This window comes from Tachyglossus aculeatus, chromosome 1, assembly GCF_015852505.1.
Source record: "Tachyglossus aculeatus isolate mTacAcu1 chromosome 1, mTacAcu1.pri, whole genome shotgun sequence".
Lineage (NCBI taxonomy): Eukaryota > Metazoa > Chordata > Mammalia > Monotremata > Tachyglossidae > Tachyglossus > Tachyglossus aculeatus.
In genome coordinates this window covers 50605348-50621151 of record NC_052066.1, presented here as the reverse complement: position 1 = coordinate 50621151, position 15804 = coordinate 50605348, and the positions used below count along the sequence as shown (strand labels likewise).

General features: G+C 48.0%; 1 protein-coding gene across 1 annotated transcript; it reads left to right on the top strand.

Moving 5' to 3' along the window:
* Positions 1 to 10059: 10059 nt before the first annotated feature.
* Positions 10060 to 11654, top strand: SOX2 (SRY-box transcription factor 2). Its single transcript, XM_038743459.1, has 2 exons — positions 10060 to 10213; positions 10271 to 11654. Exons 1-2 carry the CDS (start codon positions 10105 to 10107, stop codon positions 11143 to 11145), a joined length of 984 nt encoding a protein of 327 aa, XP_038599387.1. The 5' UTR covers positions 10060 to 10104; the 3' UTR covers positions 11146 to 11654.
* The last annotated feature ends 4150 nt before the right edge of the window (positions 11655 to 15804 follow it).

Sequence of the window (15804 nt, the reverse complement as noted above, 5' to 3'; positions counted from 1 at the left end):
CCCCACCTAGTCCCATGAGAGGGGCCACAGCCAGTTCCTCTCAGGCCCCCCCACCCCACCCCACAAACAACCCTTGAGTAGTTGCTCTCTGCACCGCCCTTCAGGTTAGTGTCCAAGGGCTGGGCAGGGGTTGGGGCAGAGGAAGGAGAAAGCAGTACTGGGGAAGGAGTAGGACTGGGGAGGGATCAGAGTTGGACAGGGAGCAGAGCCAAGGAGAGAGCAGGGCCAGGGATAGAGAGGGATTGGGGAGGGTTGGGGAGGAAGCAGGGCCCTGGAAGGTTTTCTCGACCTAGTCCATGGTTCCTGCTTCCAGGTCCCAAAAGTGCTGTTTGACCTTGGACAAGGAACTTCACTTGGAGAAGAGCATGGCACAGTGGTGGGAGTCAGAAGGTCGTGGCTTCTAATCCCGGCTCTGCCCCTGGTTTGCTGGGTGTCCTTGGGCACATCACTTCACTTCTCTGAGCCTCAGTTACCTCATCTGTCAAATGGGGATTGAAACTGTGAGCCCAACGCGAGGCAGGGACTGCGTCCAATCCCATTCACTTGTATCCACCCCAGCGCTTAATACAGTGGCTGGCACATAGTAAGCGCCTAACCAAGACCACCATTATTAGTAAGCTGGACCTTCTCCGGGACGTGGTCACTGGACTCCTGAGGGGCTGGACCGGACCCGGGCTTTGGAGTCAAAGGTCATGGGTTCAAACCCCGGCTCCGCCAATTGTCAGCTGTGACTTCGGGCAAGTCACTTAACTTCTCCGTGCCTCCGTTCCCTCATCTGGAAAATGGGAATGAAGACTGTGAGCCCCCCGTGGGACAACCTGATCACCTTGTAACCTCCCCAGCGCTTAGAACGGTGCTTTGCACAGAGTAAGCGCTTAATAAATGCCATCATCATCATTATTATTATATGATGCTGGTGACGAAGGAGATCCCTTCTTTGATTTTGCCTTTCCCTGGCAATCCCTTCCGATGTCCTAGAGAGCGGGAAAAGGAGATGCCCGTTGGCTCGCTCTTCCCAATGATGGGCAACCTGAGGTGTCTCCGGAGCAGCTCGGCGGGGGCGGGAGGAAGGAGAGAAGTGGGGAGGGGGGATGCAGTCTGTCCCCAGGGGTCCCGGGGGTGGGGAGGGTGCTGGGGGCTCATTCTGCCTGGCTGGGAGCCGAGCTGACAGGCCGAATCAGGCGCTCTGATTCACGGGCTCAATAGGTCGCTGGAGGGTGTTGAAACCACAAGTACAACTTGACACCTCTGAGCCCACGGTGCATCTTGTCAATAATCCGTGGATTAAGTGTAGAGATTGTCACTATAGATCATAACAGTTTCTGAAGGACTCATTACAGTCTATCGTGTCAATGATCTTCAAATTAAGGACGGGACGGGGGGGGGGGGGAAGAGGAGGGGGGGGGTCGACAGGAGGTGGGGGAAGGAGGCGGATAAAAGTCATCGTCCTAGCTCCAGAGGAGCCATTATGGATTATCGTGCCAGCGATCTGCAAATCACACTGGAAGGGTGTTTGGAAATGCGCCTCTCCATCTGCGCCTCGGGCTCCGAGGAGGGGCGCCCGAAAAATCCGGGGGGGGGGACAGATTTGGGACGAGGGGGAGGGAAAAAAGGAGAGGCTGCCCTCGGTCGTCTCCATGAAGATTTGGAGGGGTTTGGGGAGTTGACTATTGATTTCAATGGGAGGCCATAATGATGCCACCACAGCCGCTTCGGGTCCAGACTTGATTTGGATGACATCTGCTCCAACGGGGTCAAAACCGCCAGTCCTTTTGAAAAGCGTCCATCGTCCCGGTTTAGGGTCGTTGGTGGGGAGAGGGAAGGATTGGGGAAATGAGGAAATGAGTGGCTTTTTGGTTTTTTTTTTTTTTTTTTAATGAGTTCGAATTATTCGAACCCTCAAATAACGTTAAAACACCGCACTCTGCCCCACACTGAGGTCCTTCCGAGCAGGGAGCGGAACAGGGATGGAATAGTCTAGCATCTGTGGTCCCCTGCAAGAGTTCAGGAGGGAGCGGAAAACCAAAGGCGGAATTCTCTTGGTTTTGTGGGTTTAATCCAAGTCCCGAACGTGCTTCCGAAAGGGCGTTTGGACCACCCGAAGGATTCAGATAGAGTGAGAAGAGAAAACGAAATCCTCCATATGAAATTCGGAAGGGACCAGGCAGAGCAAAGAAGACATTCAAAAACGATTTCATTTCCAGTCAGTCTCTGCGCTATCCGGCCTACACTTCACTGTCATTTCGTCCAAGTACAGTCTGGTATCACCGATAGGCCGTAGAGACATTAAGTGCAGTTTACGTTAGATATTGTTTTAAATAAAAACCCCAACTAAAATAAAATAAAATAAAATGAAATAGGGGATTAAAAATAATAGCCTTCTCCCCGGAAAATCTGCCAGGACCCAGAAGGCCAGTGATTGCCTTTGTGTGATTAATGGTGCAGGACAGTGTGGTCAAACGGTGGGACATTTATTTTAAACTCCTCGGAAATGACTCTGACAGGTGTTTGTGGCCCGGGGGTGGGGGGTTGGCGCGGGGGGATTTGCCTCGTTACCTTGAATTCACGGATTGTGGTTTTCATTCTCCGCTCCCCTTCCCCAGTTTAAAAATAAGACGATTTTTCTGGCGATTTTTCTGGGCGTCTGAAAAACGGGTTCGTGGCGGCAGTTTCTTTGACATTTCAATTTGGCTCCTGTTAGAGAATTGATATTAAAACATTTATTCGGTCGCTTTTATAAGCAAACTTGCACTTTCCCGGGAATCAGCTGCCGTATTCCAGCAGGGACCGAGTAACAGCAATAAAATTGCGCGGCGTTGACTAGTGATGGGAACTGGATGCTGCGAGAGAGCAGTTCGCTTTGTTAAAAAAAAAAAACCAAAACTGTTTTAACCCAATTTATGATGATAAGAAAATGCTTCAATATATTTAGTTTCACAGAACGTGGGCTCTTTTAAAAACGTATTTATTTCATTAATGAAAATTAGGGCGGAAGAGAGAGGAGGAGAAGCTGAATGTGGAGCTGAGCCGCATTCCGGAGCTTTCAAGGGTTCTTAGGGCTCTTGAAGGAAATTATTGGGTGAAATTGGGTTTTGGACTGAAGAAGCAATTGTTATCCGCTCTGCGTTGGTATATGTAATACCACTTCGGAGAATTAAAACGGAGATGCTGAAGAGGCAGGCGTGAACGAAAGGAAGTTTACGCAGTTATCCATACACATATTTATATATGCACGTCTATATGCATGTGTATATATGTATATACAAATATATGCGCACACGTGTATATATATATATGTGTGTGTGTGTGTGTGTGTAAATATACCTACCTATCTCAGCATAGACAGATTTGTAGATGAATATCTGCCATGTGCATGCTGTAAATAGATGGACCGCAGCCTCTCAGTAATTCTTCACACCTCCAGAACTTTAACGAGACCTAGATATAGGGAGCCTTTGGGGAAATGAGAGACTTTTCCATGAGCTGAAAGAATGGCTTTTAAAAATATTCGCGTCTCTTTGTGAGCGGCTCAAGGGCATTCTTAACATCCTGAAGTTTGCGAGTGCACCTCGGGGAAGGCTGGTTTAAAATTTGTGTCTGTAGATCCTTGCACTGTAACTTCTGCCAACCAAGTTTGCTTCTGAATCTGTTTGTTTTGAAAGAAAATTCATGTGGGTCGCTTTTTACAGTCATCTGTAATTATTGTTTGAACTGCCGAGATACCAAGCCCGCCTCATTTTGGGGTCATTCATCTCGAGTACTTTTAGAGAGCACCCAATTTGTCGAGGGAGTTGGGGAAGAGAATGGCATTCTTGTTGTTTTGAAATCTCTAAATAAAAAATTTAAAAAAACCCCCACAGATCTTGTCTCGTGGCTGTAACGTCTTCAATCCGTGATTTTCAGTTTTCATTTGTTAATGGGGGGATGCGGATTGAGTCTTCCCTCCTGAAGTACACTAGTCCTTGGCCTAAACACTTCTATTCTTCTTTGTTTTGTTTTGCTTTTTAAATCCAAGAAGACACTATGCCCGGTACCTCTGGTGTATTTTCCCCTTTTAGTCCTATTTGCCTTTTTGCTCAGCAACAGGACAGGTTGCCCTGGGTCATTTTCAATGACTTGAAAGGGAGGTGATCTAGGAGGTAAAAGGAAAGTTGGGGAGGAGTGGGGAGAATCTTAATTTGGTCAATTTGGGGTTTTCAGGCGCATCTCACCCGTACCCCTAGAAGAAGCTCCTTCTATACGTTTTCCTCTCTCATATTTGTCTTTTTTCTTATGTAATAAAATTAAAACTTTTGGATCCCACGTTGACATTTTTCAGAAAATTGAGTTATCAAGGCGGTAATTATTTCACAGGGAGATAAAACTCTCCTAGCCCTAACTGTCAAATAGGGCTCTTTTCAAATTTTAATTACAAAATAAAATTAGTCTGCTCTTCCTCGGAAGGGTTTGTGAGTGCTTAAACAGAGCTTCCCCCAATACTGGTGGTCGTCAAACTCTGCTAATTAGCAATGCTGAGAAATTCCAGTTAACAAGGACATTCTCCAAGACTCTGCAGGTTCCCTGCCGTTCGCCTTCATTTCCATAAGAAGATTAAGAGTGGAGGGGAACACACTCAAATGCAGATGCAGAAAAGAAGCGTTTTTTAACAAGCATCATAATAGTAAGATGCTTGGCCGGTTCTCACCTAATTACCGCAAGTTAAACCTCTATTTGCAGCCAAGGAGAAAAAATAAGTCTGGGGTCCCCTTTCTCCGCAAGACTGGATAATACCGTTTGCTTCAGATTTATTGGGAGGGCCGCTGCAAAAAAATAAAATAAAATGTATACTTAATACCCAAATAAAGATGATATATCTTTACACTTGCCGGGCGAAGTTGGGTGTTAGAGAATTTCTGGTGGGCCGTTAGCCCCCACAGACTAGCAAAACCGAACCCCAAATCCCAGGCAGCAAATATTCATTTTTCTTCTTAAATTCTTGAATTCGAGGTAAAGGGTGTGGTTTTTAGCAGCCCGCAGAGGGGGAAACGTTGCACTACTGTGTTTAGGGTAAACATTTTCCATTTCCATAAATTATCCAGAGGCAGCGTTTTATGTACTTTGCCAATGAAATACATCGCTTCGCGTCTTACTTTGTTCCAAGGGAGTGGTTTTTTTAACTAATACCGCAAACTACTCCTAGGCACCTTACACCAACCTGGGGGAAGAAGGGAGAAGAAAGGCGTGGGTTTATTTTTTTTTTAAATACATCTATTTTCCAAACCCTAATGCGAAAATCGTTTCTGTTATCTCCATTACCTTTAATCTTATTTTCTAAAGCGCATTATTATGCATAGATGCCAGCGACAGTTAGTTTATTGCACTAAGTAAAACGAGCTTAATTAAAACAAAGCTGTAAATAAATGCAACCAATGATCACACAATTGTTAGGTATTTCCATAGTTTATTTATATGATAAACGCAATTAACAAAGGACCAAGCTAGCCCTTTTAACCTCTTAAATATATTATTATAGAGTTCATGCACAAATGCACGTATCTGGGTACGTGCAAAGTCTTTGCGCTGCATGAACTAAGCACCAACCCAAGGAAATCATTCTACATCTCTAACTACAGCTTCTCAGGAGAGAGAGAGAGGAAAAAAACCAACAACAACAACATAAGAGTTCCTTGAATAGCACCAACCATCAGTTATCAATTTATTACGATAAACAAACACCACCAACACCCACACCCACCCTTTTTTTCCAACTTAATTATCCACAAGATTTTTTTTTGGTGAAGAATATTATCAAGTAGAGACTAAAGCATAAACCCTAACAAAGTAAATACTTGGTGCGCCCTTGGTAGTGCCTGGACAATCATAATTCATTCATATGTTGAATCTCGTAATTTGTACCTATTTCCCAGAGTTTAACCTCTCGCCTCTCTCTGGGTTACGTGTACATTTCTGAGTTAAGCCAATTAAATCTGATTCTTATGATTTTGTTCCGCGGACTGTGTGAGGTGCGCTCACTTTTCTTGTATTCAAATTTCCTGTAATTAGTTTAGTGGCTCTCTCCTCTTTACTCTTTCGAAACGTTTTCTTTTAAAGTAAAAGCGACGGGGCCGGGGAAGTGCGTCCACCAGTAGGGGGCGCACCTACCCCATCCCTGAAATCCTCATCAGGAAAGCGCGCGGCTCCCCCTTGGTTTTTCTCATCTTCCCTCCCCCTTCTTCTCTCTCCCACCCCTCCTTCCCCTTGCCCATCTCGCTCCCTTTCCCCAGTCCCCCCCGCCCCCCACGCCACCCAGCCCGCCTTTTTCTGTTTCCAATTATTCTTTGGGCGTTTGGCTTAATCTCATAAGTACTTTGAATCATATTTGTGCATAATTCGAAATGCGTGTATAATATATATCATTTGCCCAGTGATCTAGTGCTACAGATCACCAGCCAAATCTTCAAATCTTCTTCCTCTTCTTAGGAACCCCGAATTAGACCTGAACTGAACTTTTGAACAAGGCTAGGAGAGAGAACACCAGAAAGAACCGGAGGGCTGTTTGGGTTTCCCCCACCCCCTCCCCTCTTTCTTTCTTTTCCCCCTCCTTGGTGGTACTGATTATTCAATCCGACTCGAATATCGGGGCTTTCCAAAGATCACCAAAAAAAAACAAAGGTGGGGATGGGAGAGAGAGGAGGAGGAGAGACCCCTGTGGGGATGGCAGAGGAATATATTTGAGGAACTGGGGCTAAGCAACCAGAAAATAATCGTCTGTTTTCCACAGTTAATAAATGGAAGGTGACCGTGAGATACCAATAGCTACATTTTCCTTTAATGACTAGGAGTGTGTGTGTGTGTGTGTGTGTGTGTGTTTGTTTGTGTGTCGGGGAGGGGGGGGGTGCTAAAGAAAAAAAAAAGCCCTGATGGTTTAAGTCCTTTTAAAGACAGAAATGGCATGAGGCTTTTTCTTCTTCTTCTTTTTTCTTTGTAGTCAAGTGCATTTTAGCCACAAAGATCCCAACAAGAGAGTGGAAGGAAACTTAGACCGGGCTTTGTTTGGCTCCGTGTAGTGACAACAAGAGAAACAAAACTACCTATTTGTAACGGACGTGCTGCCATTTCTTTCTGCATTGAGCTCCCACCTATTGAAATCTTTACATCGGGACAATGGGAGAGCGTCTAAAATTACCCTCCTGGGTCCCCGGCGCACGAGATTCCTGAGCCCCCTACCCCCTCCCACCCCTCCGCCTTCCCCAAACTCCTACCTTCCTATCTTCCTTCCTTATCTCCACCATCCTTCGACTCCTCTTACCTTCTCCAACACCTGTGCTATCTCCCCTCCTCAGTGATTCCCCAACCTCGATCCAATCCGTTCTCAAAAACGACCTCGGGTTCCGTATGAACGGGGGGGGGGGGGGGAGGCACCCTCTTCGAGCTTAATAATAGTAACTGGCGTGTCACTATCATCATCATCATTATTGTTGTTATTGTTCTTATTATTATCATCCTATTTTTTGTTGTTGTTGTCGTGGTAGTTGTTAGTCAAAACTCGAATAAAGCTTGGGCTGTGGAAACTGGACTTTGGAGTTTGGTATCCCATTATCCAGGTCAGATGAAGAACTTGAAGGTTGTTGTTTTGGTCTGTTTTCCCCTTGCTGCTCTGAGCTAGAGGGAAGTTGAACTCTTTCTCCTTCATTTATTAGGGTATCCCCCCACCCCCCACCCCAGCCCTTGTTTGAATCGGACACACTGAAATCCTTCTTCTTGGGAGGCTTGGGAGAAAGGAAGGAGGGAGGGAGGGGGAGGGGAGCGAGGGTTTGTGGCTTTGCTTTTCCGCCGTTTGAATGGAGAAAAGCCAGGGACGGTGGGGGAGGGGTGCGGATGTAGCCAGGGGGAAAGGAGAGAGAGGGAGAGAGAGAGAGAGAGAGAGAGAGAGAGAGAGAGAGAGAGAGAGAGAGAGAGAGAGAGGCACCTGCAGTTTCTTGAGGCCAACGAGCAGAGAGCTCATGACGCTTTCTATAGGGAGAAAGGGGGGCCGCTTAGTGGAAAAAATAATAATAATAATAATAATAATAATAATGGTATTTGTTGAGCGCTTACTATGTGCCAAGCACTGTTCTAAATCCAGTCCCACTCTGAGTGCATCAACCGAGTGCCCGGCAGGATGACTCTATTTCTCAGCCCCCAAGAGAGAGTGTAGTTGCGAAGAAGGCGGACCGGACCCCTCGGGCTCCTCACTTGGTTTTCCAGAACTAGGGAGCCCGCGTGGGAGGGAGGAGGAGGCCAAACAAGCGCCTAGGACGCCGAGTTAGGCGCTCAATAAATGCGATTGAATGAATGAATCGGCCGCAACAACGGGGTCCTCCCCTAATCAGTCATTCAGTCGTATTTATTGAGCGCTTACGGTGTGCAGAGCACTGGACTAAGCGCTTGGGAAGTACTAGTCGGTAACATCTAGAGACGGTCCTTACCCAACAACGGGTTCACAGTCTAGAAGGGGGAGACGGACAACAAAACACGGCGGCGGTGGGAGAGGAGGGAAGGACGAAGGAGCCTTGGGGAAAGAACAGGATCCGCTCTCTGTCCTGGAGGGCCGGAGGGGAGAGTTCTCCCAAAAGGACAGGTCCTGCACCTCCCCATCCTATTCCCACTGAAATCTCACCCTCTCAACCGCAACGAGTAGAATCAGTACCAACTTTATGGAGGGAAAGGAGGTGGTGGGGGGAAAAAAAGAACTAGCCTCGATGCTGGGAACAGGATCCGCTCTCTGTCCTGAGGGCCGGAAGAGAGAGTTCTCCCAAAAGGACAGGTCCTGCACCTCCCCATCCTATTCCCACTGAAATCTCACCCTCTCAACTGCAACGAGAAGAATCAGTACCAACTTTATGGAGGGAAAGGAGGTGGTGGTGGGGAAAAAAAGAAGTAGCCTCGATGCTGGGAACAGGATTCGCTCTCTGTCCTGAGTTGGCCCAAAAGGACAGGTCCTGCGCCTCCCCATCCTATTCCCACTGAAATCTCACCCTCTCAACTGCAACGAGAAGAATCAGTACCAACTTTATGGAGGGAAAAGAGGTGGTGGTGGGGAAAAAAAGAAGTAGCCTCGATGCTGGGAACAGGATTCGCTCTCTGTCCTGAGTTGGCCCAAAAGGACAGGTCCTGCGCCTCCCCATCCTATTCCCACTGAAATCTCACCCTCTCAACCGCGACGAGAAGAATCAGTACCAACTTTATTCATTCATTCAGTCGTATTTATTGAGCGCTTACTGTGTGCAGAGCACTGTACTGAGCGCTTGGGAAGTACAGGTTACTTTATGGAGGGAAAGGAGGTGGGGGGGGGGAAGAAGTAGGCTCGATGCTGTTTATCCACTTCCTCGGAAAAAAAAGGCGTGTGGTGTGACCTGTTGCTGCGAGAGGGGATAGAAAGGCTTTTTAGTGGCTGGAGAGCCGGCGGTGGGACCCGCCTCTCCTCCGCCCCCCCCAGGCCCCGCCCCCAGCGCGCACGCGCGGTCCCTCCCCCTTTCATGCAAATGAGGCTTGCGGTCCCCGCCCCCTTTCATGCAAATCCGGGCGAGGGGGCCGGTCCCGCGCGGAGGAGCCGCCCGGCGCGCTGATTGGTCGGGGGAAACCCATTTATTCCCTGACAGCCCCCGTCACATGGACGGTTGTCTATTAACTTGTTCAAAAAAGTATCAGGAGTTGTCAAGGCGGAGAAGAGAGTGTTTGCAAAAGGGGGGAAAGTAGTTTGCTGCCTCTTTAAGACCAGGAGGAGAGAGAGAGAGAGAGAGAGAGAGAGAGAGAAAAGAGAAGTTTCAACTCCCAAGCTTAAGCGTTTCCAAAAACTAATCATAACAATAATCACCAGCCTGAGAAGCCAGTGGAGGAGGGAAGAGCTTTCCGCTCCCGGTTCCGGATCGATTTTTCTTTTTTTTTTTTTTCCTTTTTTTTTTTAAATCATTCCTCGCCTGATTATTTTTCTCGCTCCCCCCCTCTCCCTCGCTCTTCCCCTCCCCCCTTCCCCCTCTTCCCTCCCCCCTCTCTCCCGCCGCCCCCCCCCCCCCCAAAAAAAGTCTCTGCCGGGGCGAGTCCTCTCTCCTGGGCCGGAGGCGGCTCGGGGCGGCGGCCGTCTGAATGTACAACATGATGGAGACCGAGCTGAAGCCGCCCGGCCCGCAGCAGACTTCGGGGGGCGGCGGAGGAGGAGGAGGAGGAGGAGGTGGAGGAGGAGGAGGAGGCGGTGGTAACTCCAACCCGGCCGCGGCTGCCGCTGCAGCTGCGGCTGCGGCGGCCGCTGCAGCTGCGGCCGCGGCCAACCCGAAGAACAGCCCGGACCGGGTGAAGCGTCCCATGAACGCCTTCATGGTCTGGTCCCGCGGGCAGCGTCGGAAAATGGCCCAGGAGAACCCCAAGATGCACAACTCGGAGATCAGCAAGCGCCTGGGCGCCGAGTGGAAGCTCCTGTCGGAGGCGGAGAAGCGGCCCTTCATCGACGAGGCCAAGCGGCTGCGGGCCCTGCACATGAAGGAGCACCCGGATTATAAATACCGGCCGCGCAGGAAAACCAAGACGCTGATGAAGAAGGATAAGTACACGCTGCCGGGGGCCCTGCTGGCCCCGGGCGGCGCCGGCCTGGCCGGGGGAGTCGGGGTGGGGACCGGCCTGGGGGCCGGGGTCAACCAGAGGATGGACGGCTACGCGCACATGAACGGCTGGGCCAACGGCGGCTACGGGATGATGCAGGAGCCGCTCGGCTACCCGCAGCACCCGGGGCTCAACGCGCACAACGCCGCGCCCATGCAGCCCATGCACCGCTACGACGTCGGCGCCCTGCAGTACAACTCCATGACCGGCTCGCAGACTTACCTGAACGGCTCGCCCACCTACAGCATGTCCTACTCGCAGCAGGGCGCTCCCGCCATGGCCCTGGGCTCCATGGGCTCCGTGGTCAAGTCGGAGGCCAGCTCCAGCCCGCCCGTCGTCACCTCGTCCTCCCACTCCAGGGCGCCCTGCCAGGCCGGGGACCTCCGGGACATGATCAGTATGTATCTCCCGGGGGCCGAAGGACCGGAGCCGCCCGCGGCCCCCAGCAGACTGCACATGTCCCAACACTATCAGAGCGCTCCCGTCCCCGGCACAGCCATTAACGGCACCCTCCCGCTGTCGCACATGTGAGGCGCGGAGATGGACCGCGGAGGGGACGGAAAAGAAAATTCGAAAAAAGCGGCGAAAACGAAAAAAAAAAAAGGAAAAGGAAAAGGCGGAAAAAAAGCGGGGGGAGAGAGAGGAGAGGGGGCAGGGAAGGGACTAGGAGGGCCGTGGCCGCTGAAGGAATCACCCCAACCACGCACGCACAAAAGAAATCCCACCACCCGCAGACACAAAGACGGGCGCGCACACACACACCACACAAAAAAACCCGGCCTTCTCCGCGGCAACGAAAACTTTCCAGAGAGATGAGAGAGAGACGGACTTCTTTGGGGAGGGGGGAGGGAGGGCGCGGGCCACTATTTTTGTACAGAGAAAACTCCGGGGAGGGGCGAGAGGAACTTGTATAGAGCCGGAGGGAACGGACGCTCCCCGAAACTTTTTAAAAAGTTCTAGTGGAACGGTAGGGGCTTTGCAGAGAGTCGGCAAAAGTCTCCACCGAGAATATTTAGAGCTAGTCTCCGAGCGACGGGGTGTTGGGGACGGGGGGGGGGGGGCGGGGGGAGGAGGCGGGGGTGGGGGGAAATGTTTTAATATTTGCCAGCAGCTTTTGTACAGTATTTATCGAGATAAACGTGGCAATCGAAAATGTCCATCGTTTATAAGCTGAGAATTTGCCAATATTTTTCAAGGAGGGTCTTCTTGCTGAGTTCTCACCGCGGCAGCTGAGATTTAGAGCGGTTGCCCACGAGAACGAGGAAATTAGTCAGATCTGGACATCTTCGCGGTGGAGAAATTGTACAAAAGGCGGGGGGGTGGGGTGGGGAAAGGTTAGGATAAGTACTTGCAAAACCATGTCCGTGGTTTTCTATAAAAGGGCAAAAGTTTAGATTGTACTAAATTTTTTTTTTTTTACTTCTTGTTAAAAAGCAAAAATGGCCACGCAGGATGACACCGTTGATAATTTATAATAATAGCTTTGGTTTCCAAATTTTTCATCCTGTTCAGATTTAAAAAAAAACATGAATTACTGTGTTTGAAATATTTTCTTATGGTTTGTAATATTTCTGTAAATTTATTGTGATATTTTAAGGTTTTTTTTTTTCCTCATTTTCCGTAGTTGTATTTTAAAGATTCGGCTCTGTGTTATTTGAATCAGTCTGCCGAGAGTCCATGTATATATTTGAACTAATACCATCCTTATAACAGATACATTTTCAACTTAAGTTTTTACTCCATTATGCACAGTTTGAGATAAATAAATTTTTGAAATATGGACACTGAAATTCCGTTTGAGTCTTCGATTTATTGGGATAATGCAATGTGATTTTCCTAACTCGGGGGACTAAAATCTCACTCTGGTCGACTGAGTTTATCTAAAAGCCACCGTAGGATTCAAGCCGAGACGTGCAGCATATGCTAATGTGACAGTTAAACCAAAAAAACCCCAGCAACAACCCAACCTTAACTGAATAACTAATCGGGTCAAAATGAAATACTCATGTGTTTAAAATATGAATTAGCGATTTACGATGTAAATCCCCAACCTTTAAGCAAGTTGAATAAGGATGACGGGGGCATGTGTACTTTGAAGATTTAGGCCACTTGTTGCTAGTAAGAAGACATGGTCTCAGCAGTAGCTTTGTGGTAAATCTGAATATATAGAGATATATACATATATTTGCATATATGTATCTATATGAATAGATCCGTATGTGTCTATGTAGTGCATAACAATCCTTGGAAAACTGGACCTTACCCAGAACGGGAGGGTTTGGGAGTTTTGTTTTGTTTCGTTTGTCTGTTATATTCACGGTGCTGGAGCCTCTCGGAAGGAGAACACATAGAGAAGGGAAAATGATGCTCGTTGTTTCAGCGTAATGGCAAACGAGACATGCAAAGTGCTAATCTGTAGTAGTGGGGGTTTCTCTGGCCCTGCTGTTGTCTGTGGGGAAACAAGTGGTTTGTTTTCTTTGTGACTTCATAAACTTTCTCCTCTTTATTTTCCCATGTAGACGAGAGAAAACAATCAAGTGTGTGTGTGTTGCAAACTCTACACGCTTATCACAGCTGTTTTTCCTCTCTCTCTCTCTCTCTCTCTCTCTCTCTCTCTCTCTCTCTCTCTTTCTTCCTAAATCATATTTCTTAAATTGGCAGCGCGGGTGCAAGCGTGTAGCCCAAATTCGGATAATCTTTCCAGCTGATAACAAGCAAAAGAGAAGCCAGGCGTCAGCCAAATTAAAGAAGAAAACTGCCAACTCTGAGGTAGATTTTTACTTTGTCCAGTCTAATCACATTTGGAGATGAAATGATTATGCTTTGATCTGTAACAATGTCTTTTTTCGGGAGTGCCGGGAATTCAGAGAGCGGAGGAACTAAGGGCCATCTTGTCGTCAGTCGCGAGGGCGAGAAAGTTGGGAGATCGTCACAGACTTGTTCTAGCCAGAGCTTCTGCTAAACCCAAACTGCAGAGAACTTGGCTGAACGCTGATACGAACACCAGGGATTTTCTTCCCAAACTTATGCAATTTCCCCTCATACGTAACCGGACTAGGTTCGAGGGAGAGAAATATTTTTATATTTGAATGGGAGGGAGGAAGGGGGAGGAGGGATGCTTTTTTTCTTCGTTTAAATTTCAAGAATGAAGAATGTGTTACCAACTTGCTATGGCTTCAGACCGGTTGAGATCAGAGCTCGGAGTGCTACCTGAGAGGAAAAGGCAAACCATGGGGGCCCAACACAATGTAGGCTTTCGTGTGTGGGGTAGCCAGGTGTTTCAGTCGAGCAGCTTGTTGGATCTCACCTTAGTTCAAAGGAAACTGTAAACCCCATAGCTAAGAATTTAGGCTGGTAGTGGACATTGCTGAGGCTTGGGTCTGATTCGATCTGCAGGTCCCTTCCTCAGTTGTCTTTAGAAAAGTTAAAATCGCAAGTTACCCGGTGAAATTTTAGGTCCCTTCCTGTTGGTGTATTTTTGTTTGTTTGTTTGCTTGTTTCCTCTTTGCATTCCCTGGTCCGTGCTGTACTACGAAAGGGCAGTTATTCTTCTAGTTCCAGGCCCCTTTGCGAAACATTTTTTCCCCTTCTAATTAATGCAGAGACTCTAAAAGAATTTCTCCAAGCAGTCCGGCATTTGTAATGCATATAGGGATTATTCACGTGGTAATGAGCACATTCGCCGGCTCTTGCTTGCACATATGAATAAAAGGGAACTTTGAATAAAGATCCGAACGATCTTGCCATCCATCAAGGAAAAAGATTCCGGGAATTTGAGTCAACTGCAATAAAAAAAGGGGGGGTACTTTTAAAGGTGCCATCCCCCTCGATATTCGAGGACGTAGGATGTACTGCTGAGCCCCCCAAACCACCCAGGAGACGGAAGAAGAGAAGCGGTGCATTTAAACAAAGGACCTTAAGCCTCAGAGCCAACAGCTTTTTGTTGACAAATTGCTCAGCCTCAGTTTTTTTTTTTTTAATTCGAAGGAGCAGGAGCGATGTTTTACGAAGTTGAATTGGTCTGGAATGATTATGAGTGTCTGCCAAGGGGGGGGGGGGCGGGAAGCCCCCAAATCCTAACACGGGGAGAAGCCAAACCGTTTTGTATGTAAATCTCAATTAATTCATTTTTTAAATTGCTATTGAGAAAAAAAATGGCACAGGCCGCCGTGATCAGTAGTCCATTGGGTGAAATGTTTCAAGGAGGTGCAATTCTAGAAAACAGAATTATAACCACGGGAGTGCATTTTCTGTACACGAAATGTGTGATTCCTAAAACAACTCCAGCACCACCATCCCCACCACCAAGACAAAACTTGCGTGCACTCATCTTCCTTGATGCTGAAGTTGATCAGGATTTAGTGTTCAGCTCCTTCCGCAGAGTTACTGAGTGAGGTGTCTTTCATACCCACTCGATTTCCGGGCAAAGAGGATAAATACAAATGTTTCACTGACCTTATACATGGGGTAGAAACGAGCCCAAGGATAAGATTATAGTTTCCCCTGCGATTTTTTTTTAAGACGGAGTGTTAAAATATTTTGCTGAACTGGAGAGGTAGATTAGCAGGGTTTCTTGCCAATGCTGGGAAGCCGGTATTACAGCTTGTCCCAGGGGGAAATGGCTCACATTAACCACTAAATGAATATTTGACAAGGGCTCATTCGGAGGTATTATTACTACAAACGTGTCCCTACTGGACTTTCCAAGGGTCAAAGAGCAATGCTGCAATTAATTATTTAGACTGCTAGTAGAATTGGTTGTAATCGCTGTACTTATTCCCAGAACCGACACATTTTTACAGTAGGGAATCTCAAGAGAATCTTCCCCATCAGCAGTGCCTTGTGATTTAAACACATGCGCGCACTCAAGCACACACACATACACACACACACACAGGCGCACTGACACACACTCTCACACACACACACCCCTCAGGCAAAGGAAAGGCCTTTTCCATCAAACCTGGGCAGAGGAAGAAAAATAGACATTTCCATTTATCTAAGGCCCTCAATTATGTCGAACGACAATCTCTGAGTTTATGTCATCTTTACGGTCAAGGAACCAGCGCCAGTGATGAATTCAAAACCTAGAATCTGGGGCTGGAGATCCCTCCTCCCTGAGGGGTCCTTTTAACCCCGAGCTTTATTCCGGGTAGAGAGATGCTTGGGTTTTATATCCTGTTCCAAAGA

What these genes read in the sequence shown, in the direction of transcription:
- SOX2 (XM_038743459.1), top strand. Translation starts at nt 10,105, where the DNA reads ATGTACAACATGATGGAGACCGAGCTGAAGCCGCCCGGCCCGCAGCAG. An exon ending in AGGAGGAGGAGGAGGCGGTG is followed by an intron (nt 10,214 to 10,270) that starts GTAACTCCAACC and finishes CGGCCGCTGCAG; the next exon opens with CTGCGGCCGCGGCCAACCCG.